General features: G+C 51.1%; 1 protein-coding gene across 1 annotated transcript in view; it reads left to right on the top strand.

Annotated features, from left to right (window-relative positions):
- Window positions 1–20,237, top strand: part of Rspo1 (R-spondin 1) — a 21,169-nt gene extending 932 nt beyond the window's left edge. The window contains exons 2-6 of the mRNA XM_013016851.1: window positions 5,052–5,445; window positions 14,267–14,458; window positions 17,101–17,250; window positions 18,492–18,680; window positions 19,581–20,237. Coding sequence (XP_012872305.1) covers window positions 5,352–5,445; window positions 14,267–14,458; window positions 17,101–17,250; window positions 18,492–18,680; window positions 19,581–19,744 — 789 coding nt within the window. The 5' untranslated portion in view covers window positions 5,052–5,351 and the 3' untranslated portion in view covers window positions 19,745–20,237. The remainder of the gene's footprint in view (window positions 1–5,051; window positions 5,446–14,266; window positions 14,459–17,100; window positions 17,251–18,491; window positions 18,681–19,580) is intronic.
- The last annotated feature ends 739 nt before the right edge of the window (window positions 20,238–20,976 follow it).

The raw sequence follows: 20,976 nt of genomic DNA, 5'->3' as shown, positions 1-20,976 counted from the left end.
GGGGGGAGGGGACTTGTGAAATTGGCCTGTCTAACTTGGAGAGCTCCGGTGGGTGTGAGTGGAGTGGGGGGGGGCAGAAGTAGGGGTGTCCGCTGCGCTGGTCATCCAGCAAGCAAAGCCCCCTCTCCGTTCCCCCAATGCTGCCGCCCCGACTCCTAGCCCCTCCCGATTGCTACCTCGGCTTCTCCGCAATTCCCCCCAGCCCCTCACTTATGGCTAGGATGCCCCCCCGTCCATCAGTCCCATCACACGCCCCTGCAATCCAGGGACCCCCTTGTCTCACCGCCCCGCGACCCCTTATCCCCGCCCCCAAGATCCCGGGTGACACCCCCTCCCCCAGCCCAGTCCCGCAACCCGGACGTGGCAGGCGGTGGCAGGCGGTGTGCGCCACGGCCCTGGATGCGCAACGAGTTGGCGACTTCCTCCGGGAGAAAGGATGGATGGATCGGCTTGGGGCGCTGAGCGCAGCCGGGACCCTGGCCAAGCGGGGATGAATTCGGGGTGGGGTGGGTGGGTTCGGGGGTGGGGTGGTGGTACCATCGGGCCCCTCCGACTTTGGAGAGCTCGCGTGGATCGGCGAGGTGGCGGGGGGGGGGGTGTGGTAAAGCCGGTAACGCGGCTTCGGGCCCTCGTCGGTCCCGGGGCACCTGTCGGGGCCTCTCGGGGAGAATGGGGAGGGGAAGATGAATGTGAGCCCCGGGGCGGAGATGGAGTGGTGGGGAGGAGCGGTGGGGAGGAGCGGTCCTCCGCTGCCCGTGGTTTGGGGGAGCGGGAGGGAGGGCGGGAGGGGGTGCCCAAACACCTGGCTCTGCTCTGGCGGACAAGCTGGTCCCGCCAGGCCGGGCAGGCACGTCCTGGGCCCCGCCAGCCTGCGCTGCGGCCCACACTCTCCAGCGCGTAGCCGGTCGGGGCGGGGCGGGGCGGGGGGGGGAGAGCTAATGAGAAATTATCTGGATAGTTTACATTTTTGGGGTCTGTATCCGCTCCCTGACGGAGAGTACCCATTTATCCTGATAGTATTGCAGCGACTCCCCGCCTTCACCTCCTCCTCCTCCCCAACCTAGATCCTCTGGTCTTCCACCCCAGGTGGCCTCCTTCTCCTCCCCCCCCCCCCCCCCCCCCCCCCCCCCCCCCCCCCCCCCCCCGTCTCCACCTGCGCAGGCCCATTCCCCAAGCCCTGACGATGGTCTCCACTCAGCTTCCCCAGCCTTATTAGGTCCATGTCCACGCACACCATTAACCTTTCAGGGCCATAGAATGGGACCCAGTCTACCTCCCAAGTTATGATAGGACAAACAGGGGCCTGCAATACAGCAGGTGAGAGGAGGAGACCTTGGAAGAAAGGAGTGTCCTTCCCCACTTTCTTCCTCACCCCACCTTTACCCTTTCCATCTGGGTAGTATAGTGTGCCCCCCTCCCCAAAGTAAACTGCTGATCCAAGGGAAATCAGGATGAAAACGGTGATGGAAATGAGTCCGGAGATTTAAAAGAAGGCCATAGACTCCAGAGCTCCTGTCCCAGCCCTAGTCGATGTGCCCACGTACCCGTTTGGAACCAGAGCCTCCTTGATAGATGGGGAGCCTCTGAGACAAGGATGCTGGGCCGCTGGAGCTTGGAACTGGAGGGCTTCTAGCTCAGACCTGTCCAGTGTTGACAATCAGATGTCACATACGAGCCTGAATTTTCAAACTCTGAAAAGATAGGAAGTCCTGCATTGAGCCATGATTTTTGCCTGTAGACCTTTAGCTGGAGATGAATAGCAGATGCTCCTTTAGATGGCCCACTTGCCCTCCCATTTTCCACAACACATCTAAATTTACTATTTATTGCTTGTGAGTGTACCTACACATGTATGTTTGTGTGCATGTATGTATATACACACACACATATATACATATGGAGCCAGTGCAGATGCCCTCAGCATGTGCATATAAGCATATGTACATATATATGTGTGTATATATACATATATATATATATTTGCATTTCCTCTCAAAAGTGCTTGAAATGCTTCCTTTGAGTTTCAAGGCAATTAGTTCCTTGAAAAGAGCTAGCTAGTGTCACCTGCTCCAATAAAATTGTCCTCTAGTTTCCCAGCTGAGACGGTTTTCCTGCTGGTCAGATGCGCGTGGTCTAGAAGCTGATTTCAGGCAGGCCTGGGTAAGGTCTGACTAGGAAGGAGGCAAAGAGGAGGGGGAGGCTAAGAATCCTTGGTGATGAGGAGGGCACAAAGAACGCAGAGATGCTTGAGAGAACTTTTCTACCCTGAGGACCCCAGGAGTATGCACAGATAGTGAGAGTGAAGTCTCAGACCTAGGTTTAGTGCCCCCTTTGTCTGAAGCAGTATTTGCAGGTCTGCCCACTTCCACCCCAACTAGTGCTGCCATCAGGAGTAAAACAGATGGAGAGAGATCACTGGTTGCTGGGACCATCAACCACAAAGAGAAATGCAGATAAGGAAATAGCATGTCAGGGTTCAGTAGTAAGGTTCAATCCAGATGATACAGAAAATAATATTGCTTTTTGAATGACTATAGGAATACTAGACTCAAAATGATTTTTTGGGGGGGTCGGTCGTGGGGCTTGAACTCAGAGCCTGAACACTGTTTCTGAGCTTCTGAGCTTCTTCTTCTTTGGAACTCTGGGCCTGGGCACTGTACCTGAGCTCTTCAGCTAAAGGCGAGTGCTCTACCACTTGTGCAACAGCGCCACTTCCAGTTTTCTGGTGGTTAATTGGAGATAAGGGTCTCAGGGACTTTCCTGCATGGGCTGGCTTTGGACCATGATCCTCACATCTCAGCCTTCTAAGTAGCTAGAATTACAGGTATGAGTCACCGGGCCAGGCTCCTGAGCTTCTTTTGCTCAAGGCTATCACCCTATCACTTTAGTCAAAGCACAACTTCTAGCTTTTTCTGTGTATGTGGTACTGAGGACTCGAACCCAGGGCTTCATGCATGCTAGGCAAGCACTCTACCACTAAGTCACATTCCCAGCCCAAAATGAATTTTTTGTTATGAGAAATGCAACAGGTAGCCCTTGCTATGTGCCAGCACTGTTCTAAGCTTGCTCTTTTCTTTCTCCTTCCTTCCTTCATTTTATCTCTCTCTTTCCCCCTCCCCTCTCTCTTTTCTCTCTTCTGCCTTGGGCTTGTACCCAGGGCCTCTCATTCACTTGACTTTCTTGCTCATGGCTGGTGCTCTATCACTTAAGTTATACCTAGCAGCTTGACTTTCTGTGGTTATTTGGAGATACAATCTCTTGGATTTGGCTACCATAATCCTTCAGATCTTAGCCTTCCAAGTAGTTATGATTTCAGGCATAAGCCACCATGGCTAACTCATGTAACTTATAATTAACTCACCTAAGCTATACTAACTCATGTAACCTATAACTCACATAAGCCATACTAACTCATGTAAACTATAAACAACCCTCATGCAGATAAGAAAATGAGCTCCGATCAACTAAGCAACTAACCCAAGGTAACACAGCTAATACGTAGCAGAGTCAGCAATCCAAACCAGGCAATCTAGCTCTCAGATTCATGCCTGTAACCATCCTGTTTTGCCTCTCGGCCTCTGAAACGGTATGGGAGCTGAAGATAGCAGCTTGGTCAAGTCGGCCACAATCTGTGGGTGATGGGGGTGTGTACAAGGGCTGGAGAGGGTGGGAAGGTTTTGGAAGGTCACAAAAGGAGTGTTGGAAGGGGCTAGGAGGGGTTGCAGCTGATGGGGCACTGGGGGTGGCTGGGGGCATCACTGCTGGCTCGGGCCACAGCACCAGGTGGGATCCATCAGCTTCATGTAAACACTTCTCACAGGCAGCTTAACCACTTGAGTGTGTCTGGCCTTCAAAGCCAGTGGGAGAGGCTGAGAGGGAGGCACCAAACTCCTCTGGCGGGGGATAATGATTTATCTCCTGTGCAGGTGGGCTCCCCTGAGAGGCCAGGGGGGTAGAGTGGGCACTTGGAGGCTGAGAGAGGGAGGGATTGGGGAGCAGGGGGGTAGAGGGTACCTCCATGCTAGCATCTCAGAGGTATCATTTAGGAAGCCAGTTATCTCCCTTTTATAGATGAAGAGACAGACGTGCAGAGTAGCCACCAGCCAGTGCCCAGGAAGGTGATGCTCCCCATGGCATTCACAGAGCTTCCTGTGCTTACAGGCCAAATGCTTACTGCGATCTCTCGTCTCTCTGGAGTGTGAGTGTGTGGGGCAGAGAATGGGTCAGGGTGGTCAGAGTTATAAGGAGTGTGGATCAGAATGTGGCTTTGTGAGTGGGAAGTGGAGGTCTGCACCTCACTCTCAAATTGGGCTCCAGTGCCCAGATGTCCAGCTTTCCAGACACATCCCACTGGGGCAGGACCAGCTCCCTGCCCCCATCACCCGAGCCGCCCTGGTCCAGAGCCCTGGCTCTCTGGGCTGGGGGATTATCTCTGGCCAGGGCAGGCATTGCTGCCTCTTTTATCCGTTCACAAAAGCCAGGCTCGCCCAGCCTGCTGTGTCAGAGTTTCTGTGGCCTGGGGAAGCCTTACTTCCTTTTCTCCCGCCAACCCTGGAAAGCCATACAGTCAGCCAGCTTGCCGGGGGCCACTACTCCAGCTCCAGGACAGGTGAAAGGCACCTGGGTGACTCAGCACTGGGAAGAGAAGGCTGATGGGTGGTCACTCATGGAAAGACAAAGAAAGCGCCTCTTCAAATGACAGGCTGTTACTGTAGCATGACGTCTGTAGAGTAGACTTTAAAAAGGACTTCTAGTAGAGCTGGCTAATATTTGTCAGGAGTGGGGTCATCTGGTTCCCGTGACGGAGAAAATCCCAGTGATCTGCAGGTTTGCTTTGGGTGCTCACCATTGTCTAGCTGCTCAGATAGCTGGCTCTCAGGGTGGGCTGGGAAAATTCTACTCAATAGAGGAACAGATTTCTTTTCCCAAGGTACAGGTTGGGGGTCCTTGTGCCCAAACATTCTCATGACTTCCTGGGCAGGAAAACATGTGGGGAGGTAGAAGGTGTAAGATGAGAGGGTAAATGAACTCTTCTGTCTCCTTCCTGACAGGTTGGCTTTGGGGGGGGTCTTCCCTGCTGAAGTGACAAGGAGGCTCTCCGGGTGATGCTCCAAGGAGGCTCCAGGGACCAGTCTCTCTGAGGACCTCTGTGTGAGCTGATGGAGGACCCAGCTTCCCACACCCTCTCTGTCCCCAGCTGAGATTATGGTGGATTTGGGCTCTGGCCCAGGCCAGGGCCTCCAGCTGCTGACCCAGCCCCAGCCCCAGCCTCAGCCCCAGCCCCGGAGGCATTAGCCAGAGCCCTGCCGAGACCACCCCTCCTGCCAGGGGCCTGGGGCTGGCAAGTGACTATGCGGCTTGGACTGTGTGTGGTGGCCCTGGTTCTGAGCTGGGTGCACCTCGCTGTTGGCAACCGGGGAATCAAGGGCAAGAGGCACAGACGGAGTGAGTACCTGAGTGGGGGAGGGGGAGAGGAGCATGCCATGGGGAGAGGGGAGGACTAGAGGCCTTGGGTAGCTCACTCTGGGATGGATGCTTTGTAGATAGTAGATCTTTCTGCTGGTAGATTACCCCACTAGTGGATTAACTTGTTGAAATTACCTACTCGGGGATGACTCCTTTTGTCTGCCTTCCCCTTTGAGGACTGCTACCTGGATTAAGCTCTCTTGTGAGGGTCTAGTTTGTGGATTGCATCTCTAGCTTTGTGTGGTATCCATGGCAATGCTTCCTGGCCCTGCTCTAGCATGCTCCTTCCTACTTTCCTCACCCACCCAGACGTTCAGGGCACCTTTCTTTTTGTGGTGGCTGAAGTGTGATCCCGTGGGGGCAGGAATCCAGCACATCTAGGGAGTGGGCACCAGGGTTTCCCTGGCAGATCATGGGCAGGAATAGCAGGGGTTGTAAGGCCAGGAGATTCTCCCATCCCCTGGCTTTTAACCAGGCCAGTGGGATTCAAGGAACTGTGGTAAGCATGATGGTAAGGCAAGCAGGGAAGTCCGGCCTTCCTACCCTCCAAGCCAGGCAGCTTCATGTTTCTCTGCTTTCAAAATGACCTTCCATGTAAGATAGTGGGTTGGAAGAAAGGTTTTAAAAGAAAATCAAGTCAGGCAATGATGTCTCATGCCTGTAATCCTAGCTACTCAGGAGGCTGAGATATAAGGATCATGGCTCAAAGCCAGCCCAGGCAAGAAAATCCATGAGACTCCTAACTCCAATTAACCAGCAAAAAACCAAAAGTGACACTGTGGCTCATGTGGTAAAGCACCAGCCTTGAGTGAAAAGTTAAGGGACAGTGCTCAGGCCCTGAGTTCAAGCCCCAGAAATGGCTTGTGTATGGGCACATGTGTGTGCGTGCGTGCATGCACAGGTGTGTGTGTGCACGCACACACACACACACACACACACACACATTCTTGTATAGATGCTAAGAACAGGGAAGGTATAGGCCAAAGTGAGTATTGCAGCCTAGGTCTCTTGAAGTCTGTGAGCCCAATGTTCTTTTTATTCTTGTGTGTGTGTGTGTGTTGTGTTTCCATGTATGTGTGTGAGTATGTGTGCATATTCAGGTGCATGTGTGCATGTGCTGTACTAGTACAGGGACTTGAATTTATACTCTCTTTGAGTAGCTTTTCCACTGAAGGCTGGTGCTCTGCTTCTTGACCTATGCCTCCACTTTGTGCTTAATTGGAGGTAAGAGTCTTATCAGATTTGTCTGCCCAGGCTGCCTTCAAACCAGGATCCTCACAGCTTCCTGAGTAGCTATAAGCTGCCAGCACCTGGCTCACAGTTTTCTTAAACACAGAGCTTGGTAAAGTTCAAGATTAACCTGCTATCCGCCCCTCCTCTTCTTTCCCCTAATCTCAAACATTCCTTGTGCTCAGTATTTTCTTTTTTTGGGGTGGGGGGCGCGATCTGGTCCTGGAGCCTGAACTCTGGGCCTGGGTGCTGTTCCTCAGCTCTTCAGCTCAAGGTTAGCACTCTACCACTTGAGCCACAGTGCCACTTCCGGCTTTTTTCTTTTTGCTTATGTGGTGCTGAGGAATCGAACCCAGGGCCTCAGGCATGCAAGGCAAGTGCTCTACCACTGAGCCACCTTCCCAGCCCCTGTGCTCAGTATTTTCAATGATGGTAGCTAGCCATTTATGTTATGGGAGTGGCCATGATTGTGAGCAGCCCCTGCTGAGGAGTGGGGTGGAGCCCTCTGGACTCCCCCCTAGGCTCTCTTTCAACATTTCCCCCATAAAGAAAAGTTGTGCCAGCAGACAGGAAGTCTTCCTGAAGTCTCGCCCAACTCCCTCTTGCTTCTCTTTTCCCTGCAGACTGACTTGGGCCAGGGAAGGATGAAAAGCAGTAGAGTTTTATTGGGTGTTTCTGGGAGTAGCCAAGGCCAGAACTCAGCCCAGGAGAGAAGCTCAGAGAATTGGTGAAGCTGAAAATCCCTGGCTTAACAAACAATTAGAGACGGTTAGGTTCATTCAGCAGCAAGGCCTTGATTTTCCTCCCTTCTCTGTTCCGGACAGTGTTTTAAACTATACAGGCCAGATGTAGTTTAGTGGTTTGTAATCAGTCTCCTCTGTTTGAGAGAGAGAGTGAGTGAGAGAGCAAACGAGTTAGAGATTGGGAGAGAGCAAACAAGTAATCGAGCAAGTGAGGGAGAGAGAAAGTCCATGTTCATACAATATACACAAGTGTTTCCACCTTTGCTCACTCATACAGGAACACACACAGCGGCTGAACCAGGAGCCATCAGCCCTGGGTTCAAGTAAGTTGAACTAACAAAGTCATGGACTGGGCATCAGTACGGCCTGCAGTGGCCATGTAATGTAACTTTTTTGTTTTTATGTGCTGGTACTGGGGCTTGAACCTAGGGCTTGGGTACTGTCCCTTAGCTTTTTAACTCAAGGCTGGCACTCTACTACTTGAGCCACAGCTCCACTTCCAGCTTTTTGATTGATAGTAAATTGGAGATGCGTTTCATGGGCTTTCCTTCTCACACTGTTTCTGAACCACTATCCTTACACCTCAGCTTCCTGAGTAACTAGGATTACAGGTGTGAGCTATCAGTTTCTAACTGTAATGTAGCATTTTGATGTGTCCACTTTGCCCATAGTCATACCCAGTGGTATGGTGATGGTGAAAGTTTAGGTTGGGGAGAGGGGGAAACCCAGGGGTACAGTGAGTGTCCAGGATGAATCAAGGCTGGGCAGACATGAGGGTGTATGCTGTTAGGCCTTCCTTGTTAGTTAATGATCATAAAAACCACAGTTGTAAAGCTAGAATCTAGACTGAGGGGTGTGGTCTGTGTGGTAGAGTGTTTGCCAAGTATGAAGTTCTGAGTTCAAATATCCGTATGGCCACAAGAAAAAGAGAAGTTTCTATGTGGATGAAGTGTGATGTGTGCAGAGAACAAAAACAGATATTGCTGAGGAATAGAGTTGAGGGGTGAAATAGGAAGAAAATTACTCATAGAAGTTTTTCAGACCCAACAAGGAGCTGGGTCTTTCTTGTATATAATAGACAGCCATTGATGGTTTTGGACAGGGTTATGATGCCCATCCATTTTTTTCTCTTTTTTTTTTTAAGGGGAGTGGTCCTGGGGCTTGAACTCTAGGCCTGAGCACTGTCCCTGAGCTCCTTTTTGCTAGTACTCTACCACTTGAGCCACTGTACCACTTCCAGCTTTTTTTGTGATTAATTAAAAATAAAAGCCTCTTGGGGCTGGGAAGGTGGCTTAGTGGTAGAGTGCTTACCTTGCATACCTGACACCCTGGGTTTGATTCCTCAACACCACATAAATAGAAAAAACTGGAAGTGGTGCTGTGGCTCAAGTAGTAGAGTGCTAGCCTTGAGCTGAAGAGCTGAGGGACAGTGCCCAGGTCCACAACCGACAAAAAAAAAAAAAGAGTCTCACAGACTTTTCAGCCCAGAGTTGGCTTTGAACCACAATTCTCAGAACTTAGCCTCCTGAGTAGCTAGGATTACAAACGTGAGCCCCCAGCACCTGGCTCCATTGGAGTTTTTATTTTTGGTAATAGAGAAATGCCCAGAGATGAGGGATGAGTTGGGAGTTGGAAGAAGTGAGGACTTTGAGGAAGAGGGACTGTGATCCAGAAATCATTCTTCCTATAGGGTTGGCTTAGCTCAGCCACCCTGGGCAAAGCTCCTTATAGCAATAGCATCTGGACAAAGGTGTGCACCAGGTGGAGGGAGGCCGGAGTGGGAGGGCACAGGGAGACCCAGCTGCGTAGAGCAGGGAGCTGGGAAACAAAGGCAGCCAAGGAAGAGCTGGTTGGGTGGACTGGAACGGCCATGCTATATATAAAGTCAGGAAGGAGGCTCCATGCCCTCTCGTTTTTTGTTTTGTTTTGTTTTTGTCGGTTGTAGGTATGAACTCTGGGTCTGGGCGCTGTCCCTCAGTTCTTCAGCTCAAGGCTAGCCCTATACCACTTGAGCCACAGCACCACTTCCGGCTTTTTCTGTTTATGGGGTGCTAAGGAATTGAACCCAGGGCCTCATGCATGCTAGGCAAACACTCTACTACTGAGCCACCTTCCAGCCCTCCATGCCCTCTCTGCCCTTCCTCCTCGCTGAGCCCACCCAGCCTCTTAACCAGGCTATGGGCACCTGACTACATCCCTAGCCTGTAGCTACCCATCATGAAAGCAGCAGGAGGGAGCCTTCTGTGCTCCTCCTTCTTGTCAATGGAACAGGGTCCTGTGTTCTACTGTGTGGTCATTTCACAGTCCCCAGCACCCAAGGTCTTTGCACAGCAGTTCTTCTCCTGTGGCTTGTCACTTTCCCTGGCCACCTGGGCCATTCCTCTGGAGCCACACATCACACTGTGCAGCCAGCCCTGCCTCCCTAGTGCTGGTGGGGCCAGCTCCTCCCAGATCTGGGCAACTGTCAGGTGTACAGGGGAAAGAATGAGTCTCAGGTTTCCCCTCTGAATCCAAATACTCAGCACCTTGGGCCTTCCACTCAAGGTAAGCCCCATCCTCACCTTCATAGCTCCTTTTCTGTGACTCCCTGTGTCCTCAAGCTGAGGGTATCCTTTGGCTTCATTTCCCTTTGAGAAATATACTCCCCTTTTTTTTGCCAGTCCTAGGGCTTGAACTCAGGGCCTGGGCTCTGTCCCTGAGCCTCTCTGGGCTCAAGCATAACACTCTACCACTTGAGCCACAGTACCACTTCCAGCTTTTTTAGAGTAGTTTATTGGACTTTCCTGCCTAGTCTATCTTTGAACTGCTATACTCAGCTCTCAGCCTCCTGAGTAGCTAGGATTACAGGCATGAACCACCAGTCTATCTATAAACATCTTTTGTTTGTTTTTTGTCACGGGGCTTGGCCTCGGCCTGGGCGCTGTCCCTCAGCTCTTCAGCTTAAGGCAAGGGCTCTACCACGAGAGCCACAGTAACACTTCCAGTTTTCTGGTGATTAAGGGTAGAGATAAGAATCTCATGGACTTTCCTGCCTGGGCTGGCTTTGAACCATGATCCTCAGAGCTCAGCTTCCTGAGTAGCTAGGATTACAGGCGGGAGCCACTGGTACCCTGCTATAAACATCTTTTTACCCATTGAACCAGCCCCTGACCATCTCTGAGCCCCATTTCCAAGTCCTGTGTGTATGTGTGTATGTACACATGCATGCAAGGAGTCCTGGGGCTTGAAATCAGGGCCTGGGTGCTGTCCCAGAGCTTTTGGCTCAAGTGTAGCATTCTACCACTTGAGCCACAGCTGTACTTCCAGCTTGTTTGTTTGTTAATTGAAGATAAGAGTCTCTTAGACATTTCTACCTGGACTGGCTTCAAACTGTGATCCTGATATCTCAGCCTTCTTAGTAGAAGGATTACAGGCATGAGCTGCCAGCGCCTGACCTGACCTGTATCTTTTTATCTTATTTCCTCCTGTCAGCGTACCTGCCTCTGGGTCTTGGATCATATTCTACACCCGTCTTTATCCAGTCCTCAGCTCACTGGGGCTTGTTTGGCTTCATCTACTCCATTCAAGCTGCCCTTCTTAGGATCATTCAGCTGCTTTGAGGCTCACCAGCCTTGGCTTCCTCCAGCTCTGGTCCCTGAAGAACTTCTCTTTTCTATCCCAACTCTCGGTGTTCCCTCCCTGAGTCTCCTTACCAAGAACCCTCTTCTTCTGCTTCTCTGCCCAATGTGCATGTCACTGAGGCTCATCCCCTCACTGCACAACTTCATTTTGCCATTGCCCGTCTGCTCCCAGGAATCCAGCCAACAGCAATCATGCGCCCCAACTAACCCCCAAGTTGTCTGCTCCACAGCCAACTTCTTGAAGAAGATGGCACTACTTCTTCTCTCTACTCCTCCCTTCCTTTTTTCCTCTTCAGCCACTGCCTGCCCACCCCTTCATGACCTATCACGCCGCTGAAACTGCCCCATCAGGGGGCCCACCTGTGTGCTCCCCATCCCTTACTGGACATCTCAGAGCATCTGGAATGTGGAGACCACACTTTTCCATCCCCTGGCTTCCATGAGGTGATATACTTTTCCATGGCCTCCCCTCTCACTCTTAGTTGGCCCCTCTTTCTCTGGCCTTGTCTCTCCTACCCTTGGTACCCATTCTCTCCACTATCTTGAGGACTCACTTGCTTTAGATGGCTGATTTCATGTCTGGCTCCAACAAGATCGTTTCTGTGTTCAACATTCTGAGAGACACAGGAACCTCACAGTCAGCATATTATCCCCTCCCCACCCAAGACCACTCTTCCTGTGGGGTCCCTACATCAGCGAGGGGTGAGAGCTGCCATATTGTACAGGTCCAGTGTCTCAAGGTGACCTTGACTTGTGCTTTGCTCTGACCCTCACCGCTATACCTGGCATATTGCCTAATCTTATGGATTCTACCTGTGAATATCTTCCCTCCTCTTATTTCAGATCCAGTTATTCTCCCTGGGAGTTGTTTCCCACCTCCTCTACCCCCGACCCCTTCTTGGAGCAGAGAGTCAGTACTGAGGTTCAAACACAGAATTTCACACTTGCTAGCCGGGTGTTCTACCAATTGAGCTATACCTCTAACCCTGTCTTATGTTTTATTGAGACAAGATTTTCCAAGGCTGGCCTGGGATTGACAATCCTAAACCAAGTATGATGGTGTAATCTCATTAACAGGCTGAGACTGAGGCAGGAAGATCTCAAGTTTTTCAATTTATTTTTTTAGTTGTTATTATAAAGATAATATATAGAGTAGTTACAGTTATATAAGAGATCTCAAGTTTGAGGCCAACTCCAGACCTGGTCTCAAAAACAAAACAAAGATAAAAGCAGGGTGCTGATGTCTCATTCTTTTTTTTTTTTTTTTTGGGTCCGGTCATGGGGTCTGAACTTTGGGCCTGGGCGCTGTCCCTCAGCTCTTCAACTCAAGGCTAGCACTCTACTACTTGAGCCACAGCGCCACTTCCGGCTTTTTTCTTTTTGCTTATGTGGTGCTGAGGAATCGAACCCAGGGCCTCAGGCATGCAAGGCAAGTGCTCTACCGCTGAGCCACCTTCCCAGCCCCATGATGTCTCATTCTTGTAGTCTACTTAATAGGTTAAGATCAGAGAATCTCAGTTTGAAGCTAGCCTGAACAGGAAGGTCTGTGAGACTCTTGTCTCCAATTAACCACTAAAAAGCCAGAAGTGGAACTGTGAAACCAGAAGTGGTTCAAGTGTAGAATGCCAGCCTTGAGTGAAAAATCTAAGGGGTAGTGCCTAGGCCCTGAGTTCAAGCCCCAGTATGGACACACACACACACACACACACATACACACACACACACACACACTCTCTCTCTCTCTCTCTCTCTCTCTCTCCTCCCCCCCACCCCCCGTTCTCCTCCCCAGCTCCCAAATGCTGCAAATTATGGATGACCACCACCACACCCACATTCCACTGAGTTCCCACCTGGGAATTTTCTGATCCCCCTTTGCCATCCTTACAACCCATTTCTACCCATGTCTCAACTCCTTTCTGTGGGCTGGAGACTTCCCTGGAAGGCAAGCAATCCTTTTTCTTATCCCAGTTCCTTCTTCTCTCCCCAGCTCCTGTCTAGCCACCCACTCCAACCTCCAATCATGCTTAACTAATTTCAGGGCCCAGAGTGCACCATATTTTGCCTGTCAGTGCCAACAACAGCATTGAAGATGTGCTGGGTAACTGGCAATGGGCACAGGAGTTCTTCAAAGGCCTTTGCAAATCTGTCCTTCACCAAAATGGTAAGGAGGGGCCAGTTACAGCAGCATAGCCACAGAGAGCTTCCAAAACCCACCTGGCTCACTCCAGTCATCGACAGTGCAGCAGAAGCCAGCATTCAATTCCACAATGGGTTTAGAGAAAAATCAGTAATTGGGATTCAGCATCTTCTTTGGAGATTCTGGAGTTTGAACTCAGACCTCATGCTGATTAGACTGGTGCTTTACCACTTGAGCCATGCCTCCAACCTGGCTTTTTGCTCATTATTTATCGATGGAGTTCTCGGACTATTCTACTGGCTTCAAGGATTATGATCCTCCAGATGTAAGCCTCCTGAGTAGCTACAGTTAAAGAAGAGACATCAACCCCTAGCTACATCTACCTTTTATGTTCTGTGTTCCCTGTGTCTGAAACACAGCAACTAAGAAATCATGGTAGAGGACTTGAATCTCCTCATTTTGACAAATGAGGATTATCAATATGAATAGCAATAGCCTTACCTGTGGCTTATTGAAAAGATGAGACGATTGATTACTTGTCTGACAATCCTTGCTACAGAATAGGATACTAATGCTAGTACTTAGAACTAAGCTGCGTTATTATGATTATTACTGATTGTGATTGCTTGTTACTCTCCTTTCTTGTCTCGACTGCTTTCCTTAATGCTTCCTCTTCTGCTCTGGAATCAGAAGTCAGCCCCGGAGCATTCACGCCTCCAGTCAGCCATCTAGGGGACACATCTTCGCCTCCTTCTTTCTGAGTAGAAAGGGACACAGGTGATGCATTATTGTGCTCAGACTTACAGACGGGGTGCTTGGCTCCAGGTCCAGTGAGATCTGCAGCCTGAGCTTGAGTCCGCTCTGCTGAGGCATTGAATGAAAAAGCTAAGGGACAGTGCCCAGGCCCTATGTTCAAGGCCTAGTACACACACACACTCCTTTCATCCATCCCTGAGAGATGCCAGCCTGACCCGCACACATACCTTCTATACAATGAACCCCCCTTCTTGTGGAGCCTGGGGAGAGGGCCCTCCCCTGCAGCCACCTCCTCACCCATGTTGTACCTGCAGTCAGTGCAGAGGGAAGCCAGGCCTGTACCAAAGGCTGTGAGCTCTGCTCCGAGGTCAACGGCTGCCTCAAGTGCTCGCCCAAGCTCTTCATCCTGCTGGAGAGGAACGACATCCGCCAGGTGGGCGTCTGCTTGCCGTCCTGTCCCCCTGGATACTTCGATGCCCGCAACCCCGACATGAACAAGTGCATCAGTGAGTGTGGGCAGGGCTAGAGAAGGGTGCCAAATGGGGGTGGAGGTGGTACAGATTTGTGACGGGAGTGCTGTGAACTGTTGGTGGCCAGTGAGGATAGACATGAAGTTCTTTTTTTGTTTTTAATGTTAAGAAAATGTACAGAATGATAATAGTTATTATATAAGTCAGGTAATGAGTACATTTCTTTTTTGAGGGGGAGGGGCGGTGTCATTGCTGGGGCTTGATCTTGGGGCCTGGGCTCTATCCCTGAGCTCTTTCACTCAAGCTTAGTGCTTTACCACTTTGAGCTACGGTGCCACTTCGGGTTTTCTGATGGTTTGTTGGAGATAAGAGTCTCATGGACTTTCCTGCCTGGGCTGGCTTTAAACCATGATCCTCAGATCTTACTCTCTGAGTAGCTAGGAATTAAAGGCGTGAGCCACTGGCACCCAGCCCATGAGTACATTTCTTTCTGGACAGTGTCACCACTTCCCTTACTCTCTCCCAGTTTTGGCCTCCCATCCTATCCACAAGTTGTATAGTCCATTTGAGACAAAGTTCTTGATTCAAATATTGTACCGTTGGCCAGATAGCTCCCGGGACAACCCTCCCCCTGCTTCCAATTGTATCCAAACTGGAATTCCATCTCTTCCTGCCGGATGTACACATGCTTCTAGTCCCATGGGTGACTCCAGTGTCCCAACTTGTCACTCAAGCTACAGACCTGATTGCCAACCTCTCACAGGTACCAGGCTCCTTTTGCCCACCCAGCCAAAACCAAATCCTGGCTGCTCCACTTCCCTTTCATCCTCATAGCCATTGTCTTACCCAGGCCTCTGACACCCCCAGCTGGACCAAGGCAGTAGCCTGGCCATCTGTTCTCCAGCCCTGATGTGGTTTCCCAACCCTCCCCCTGCACTGCAGCCACAAAGGTGCTTCTGAGATGCCCCCAACTCACTCCATCCCACTCACTTCTCCCAGAAGCCCTCTATCAGATCCACGGAAGTCCAAATCTGGGTAGGAACACTCTCTCCACCCCACCCCTACCCCCAGTCTTCAGGCTCTGCTTTCCACTCCATTATAGTTCTACAAACCCCAAGGCACATGCTGCCCTGTCCTCATCTCACCTCTGTAACTGTGTCTCTGTGCCATGCCTGGAGACAGACCATGATCTCACCCAGGTGACTGGTGTCAGCACCCCTCCAGCCACTCAGTGCTTGGGGGTATATGAAACCCTGGCAAATCTCGGGCCAGTGGGGCCTCACCACAACCTTTGGAGGGAGAAGCCCAGAGAGGAATCGGTGGAGCTAAACTTTGCTGACTGGACTCTGATCCCAACTTGGCTACTAGTCCATTGTATCACCCAGAGGTGGTCTCAGCCTCTCAACACCCATCTCCAAAATGGGAATATGAGTTCCTCTCACTAGGGAGAACGCTGTGAGAACACACCTATAAAGCTCTTAGTGGCTGACACTCAGTAAATGGTAGTTGCTGTTATTATTTTGGTTTTTATTTTACAGGCAACCAAGCCCAGTCAGAAATCAGAAAACATCATAAGGCTGAGATTAGACTGCAGGGAAGGGGAGGATCGGAGTTGAGATGATAGAGGTAAACCTAGGAGTTGTCCTTTCAGTCTTAAAGGTATTGGAGGAAAAGGGTTCTTGGCTGGGCCCGTGCTTGAGAGCCTGACAGCCTGGGCTTAAGGTGCCAAAGACTGGGAGTTACCAGCTTTGCCTGTGCTCTGGGAAGGGAGAGATGGTAGAAGGCCTGCCTGTGCTCAGCCAAGCCCTGCATAGCCCAGCTCCCCCAAAGGAGGGAACTGGCAGGAGGGAGGCAGGGAGGAACCTGAGAGTCCGACCAAGGGGGTTCCTGGAACTCAGCCTTGAACTGGGAGAGGAATTTGCCCTAGGTTTGCTCTCGCTCCTCCAAACAGATTCTTTCTGCCCTAGGCAGGAAGGGAATGAGAATTGGGTTGTGGTAGATGCTCAGCACTAGGGGAAAGGTGCTGCTCTCTGGAGACTCAGTTCTTCTGTGGTTAGGGGCCCTGGGATGCTGTGATATGCTGAAATTCTGCTCTCCCACCCCAAACCCAGAGTTCGCACTCTCTCTCTCTCTCTCTCTCTCTCTCTCTCTCTCTCTCTTCCTCTGAAACTGTCTCAGTTGGGCCTCACCTTGAGTTCCTGAGCCTGGGACTGGATTTGGGTTTGTATTTGCTGGTGGTAGCAAGATTCCCAGACAGCCCTCAAGAGTAGCCCCTTCACCTGCTTGCCCCTACCCTTTTCTCTTCTCTGAAGACTCCAGTAGTCAAAGCTTTGGATCAAGCTGGACGCCAGTGACTCACTCCTGTAATCCTAGCTGCTCAGGAGGCTGAGATCTGAGGATCACAGTTCAAAGCCAAGAAAGCCTGTGAGGCTCTTATCTCCAATTAACCACCAGAAAACTGGAAGTAGAGCTATGGCTCAGTTGGTAGAACTCTAGCCTTGAGCAAAATAGCTCAGGGACAGCACCCAGGCCCTGAGTTCAAGCCCCACAACTGACAACAATAACAACAACAAATCCTCTGGGTCAAGATCTGGTGGATGGGTGGGCATTGGGGCTGGGGATAAGAGGTCATGGCCACTCTGAACTGGGCCAGACCCAAGTCTAGTCCTGTTCCTCAGAATGCAAGATCGAGCACTGCGAGGCCTGCTTCAGCCACAACTTCTGCACCAAGTGCCAGGAAGGCCTGTACTTGCACAAAGGCCGCTGCTATCCTTCCTGTCCTGAGGGCTCCACCCCGGCCAATGGCACCCTGGAGTGCAGCAGTCCTGGTAAGCACCATGGGGTGCACATGTAGAGGGCAGAGTGGTGAGTAGGGCACTTTATAGAGAAAGCTTCCCATCACATGCATACCTCCTGGGATTTTTCTGAGGCTTTGGGCCTTCCAGGTTAGAGAGGTTCCAACCTGAAGCCAGGCACCAGTGGCCCATACCTGTAATCCTAGCTACTCAGCAGGCTGAGATCTGGGGATTATGGCTCAAAGCCAGCCCAGGCAGAAAAATCCATGAGACTTATCTCCAATTAACTCTCAAAACCCACTCAGAATTAGAGCTGTGGTTCAAGTGGTAGAGTGCTAGCCTTGAGCAAAAAGAAACTTAGGGACAAGCTAGGCGTTAGTGGCTCATGCCTGTAATACTAGTTACTCAGAAGCCTGAGATACGAGGATTGTTGTTCAAAGCCAGCCCATGTTGGTCATAGGGCTTGAACTCTGGGCCTGGGTGCTGTCCCTGCGCTCTTCACCTCAAGGTAAACGCTCTACCTCTTGAGCCACAGTGCCACTTCTGGTTTTCTACTGGTTTATTGGAGATCAGGGTCTCACGGACTTTTCTGCCCAGGCTGGCTTTGAATCATGATCCTCAGCTCTCAGCCTCCTGAGTAGCTAGGATTACAGGCGTGAGCCACCAGCGTCCAGCTCCCATGAGATTCTTTTTTTTTTTTTTTTTGTCAGTTGTGGGACTTGAACTCTGGGCCTGGGCGCTGTTCCTCAGCTCTTCAGTGCAAGGCTAGCACTCTACCACTTGAGCACAGCACCACTTCTGGCTTTTTCTGCTTATGTGGTGCTGAGGAATTGAACCCAGGACCTCATACATGCAAGGCAAGCACTCTACCACTGAGCCACCTTTCCAGCCCCATCCCGTGAGATTCTTACCTCCAATAGACTACCAGAAAACTGGAAGCGGTACTGTGGCTCAAGTGGTAGCTCAAGGCTAAGAGCTTGTGCTAAAGAGCTGAGGAACAGTGCCCAGGCCCAGAGTTCAAGCCCCATGAGCAACAAAAAAAAAAAAAATAAAATAAAAGAAAGAAGGAAGAAGGAAAGAAAGAAAGAAAGGAAAGAAAGAAAGAAACTCAGGGACAGCACCCAGGTCCTAATTTCAAGCCCCAGGACCAGCACCAAAAGAAATTTCTAGTCTAAGGCCCAGACAGTGAGCAAGTACGTGAGGCTCCCTTGGGGTTCCTAGGCCAGGAGAGCCCCCTCCTCTTTCTACTTCCCTTCTCCCTCTCTTTGTGCCAGCACAATGTGAAATGAGCGAGTGGTCCCCGTGGGGGCCCTGCTCCAAGAAGAAGAAGCTCTGTGGTTTCCGGAAGGGCTCTGAGGAGCGGACGCGCAGGGTACTCCACGCTCCTGGGGGGGACCACGCCACCTGCTCTGACACCAAGGAGACGCGCAGGTGCACAGTGCGGAGGACCCCATGTCCTGAGGGTGAGCTGCAGCCTCTGCCACCCCTGAGCCCAGTTGCTTAAGGTCAAATAGACAGAGCTCCACTTAGTCCCATGCTGTCAAACGGGGGGGGGGGGGGGGGGGGGGGGGGAGAGGGGGATGGCGGCCTGAGAGCAGTGTGCCCAGGATGCAGTGTGGCAGGAGTTGGCAGTTTCTTTGGCCACCATCGCTGCACTTTTCCCATGTCTGGGTGCCATTCACACTGCCAGGGCCCTCCGTCAGATGGGGAGGGGCTCAGCCCCAGAGACAAATAAGGATTCAAGCATCTGTGAAGAGGCCTGCTGCTCCTTATCTGCGCCCAGAGGTGGCCAGTGGGGGATGGGGTGGGGATCATCATACCTGTCTTGTGAGCTACACTGGAAAGTGCTCTTGGCCCTTAGAGAATCTAAGGTCTGAAAAAGAATGAGGAAGAAGCCAGGACACTGGTGGCTCACGCCTGTAATCCTAGCTACTCAGGAGGCTGAGATCTGAGGATCTCGGTTTGAAGTCAACCCAGGCAATAAAGTCTGTGAGGCTCTTATCTCCAATTAACCACCAGAAAACTGGAAATAGAACTGTGACTCAAAGTGGTAGAACACTAGCCTGGACCAAAATAGCTCAGGAACAGCACCTAGGCCCTGAGTTCAAGCCCCAAGATGGACCAAAAAAAAAAAGAATGAGGAGAAGGAGGCAGTGTGGTATAAACTGAGGAGGAAAAAGTGAAAAGATTCTTGAAACCCTCTCTCAGGACTCAGGCTTAGGGTCCTCCAAAGCTGCTGCTGGCCATCTCCCCACAGCCTCCCTGCCTAGCTCCTGGCTATATCTCAGGAGGAGGAGGTTGTGGAGATACAGCATCTCTGTTCATTGTTTTGTTGATTCTTCTTGCTGTTGGTACTGTTGCAGGGCAAGAGAGGAGGAAGGGAGGCCAGGGCCGGAGGGAGAATGCCAACAGAAACCTGGCCAGGAAGGAGAACAAGAAGGCAGGCCTGGGTTCTCGGAGACGCAAGGGGAAGCCACAGCCACAACCAGGGACGGCAGGACCACCCACATCTGCAGGGCCCACCTAGGCACCGTGTCCAACCTGGCCATGCAGAAGAGCCCAGCTCTGCTCTGCATCATGAACGCTTTCCAGAACTGGAGTGTCAGAGCAGCTCATACATATACACTCTATCCACGCATACATACACACACACAATGATACCAAATGTGTGTGTGTGCATGCATTGTGAGTGCACTCGCACACGCGCACACACATGCACACATATTACCACCAGGAGACACATCCATGCATACATACATACTCACTTGATTTATTATGGTTCCAGTGGACATAACAGAATATTTCCCAGCACTCAAATCTCAATGTTACAGAGTGGAACTTTCTGGAAGAACTGCTGAGATTGCATCTACTGAGTGTGGCAGACAAGAGCCAAAGCTCCAGGACTTCAGAAGAGTGGCCTTTCTCCTACCCCAGTGCAGCATGCCCAGCGTTGTGACTTGATCATTGGAGAGAATTGTTACACATCCATGACACATCATCAGGCCTGACCTGACTCAGAAAACTGCTTAAAGTTTATTTCAAATTAAAAAGAAAAGAAAAAAACCCCCACAGCCTTAGTAGTCACAGGTATCATTCTTTTCCTTGGAGTAAGAAGTGACAAGAGTTGAATGCTAGCTACTATGGAGGTTGAGATCTAAGGTTTATAATTCCAGCCCAGCAGGAAAGTCCAATTAAACTCTAAACAGCCAGAAGTGGAGGAAGTATAACCCAAGTGGTAGAGTGCTAGCTAGCCTTGAGCAAAAAAGCTAAGGGACAGTGTCCAGACCCTGAGTTCAAGCACTAGTAATAGCAAAAAAGTGGGGGGCGGGGGGAGGGGAGGGCCAAATTTCAAGAAACCCACATAGCCTCTGTGACAGAGGTTACAGCACAGGAAGAAAACTTTAGGAATACCCCGAGAGTGACAAGCAGACTCTCTGCATTCTGGTTACTCAGAATATGGTGGGCCACAAAGCAGCTTGTTAGGAGTGAGAATCTCAGTCCCATCCTAGACCTGTTGAACCATAGTCTGCATCTGAACAAGGTTTCAGGAGTTCATGTGCACAGCCAAGCTCAAGGAACACTGTCCTGGGCTGGGAAGGTGGCTCAGTGGTAGAGCGCTTGCCTTGCATGCATGAGGCCCTGGGTTTGATTCCTCAGCACCACATAAGCAAAAAGAAAAAAGCTGGAAGTGGCGCTGTGGCTCAAGTGGTAGAACACTAGCCTTGAGCTGAAGAGCTGAGGGACAGCTCCCAGGCCCAG

This window comes from Dipodomys ordii, unplaced genomic scaffold (genome assembly GCF_000151885.1).
Source record: "Dipodomys ordii isolate 6190 unplaced genomic scaffold, Dord_2.0 Scaffold33, whole genome shotgun sequence".
NCBI classification, from domain to species: Eukaryota; Metazoa; Chordata; class Mammalia; order Rodentia; family Heteromyidae; genus Dipodomys; species Dipodomys ordii.
This window is presented reverse-complemented; position numbering and strand designations above follow the sequence as displayed.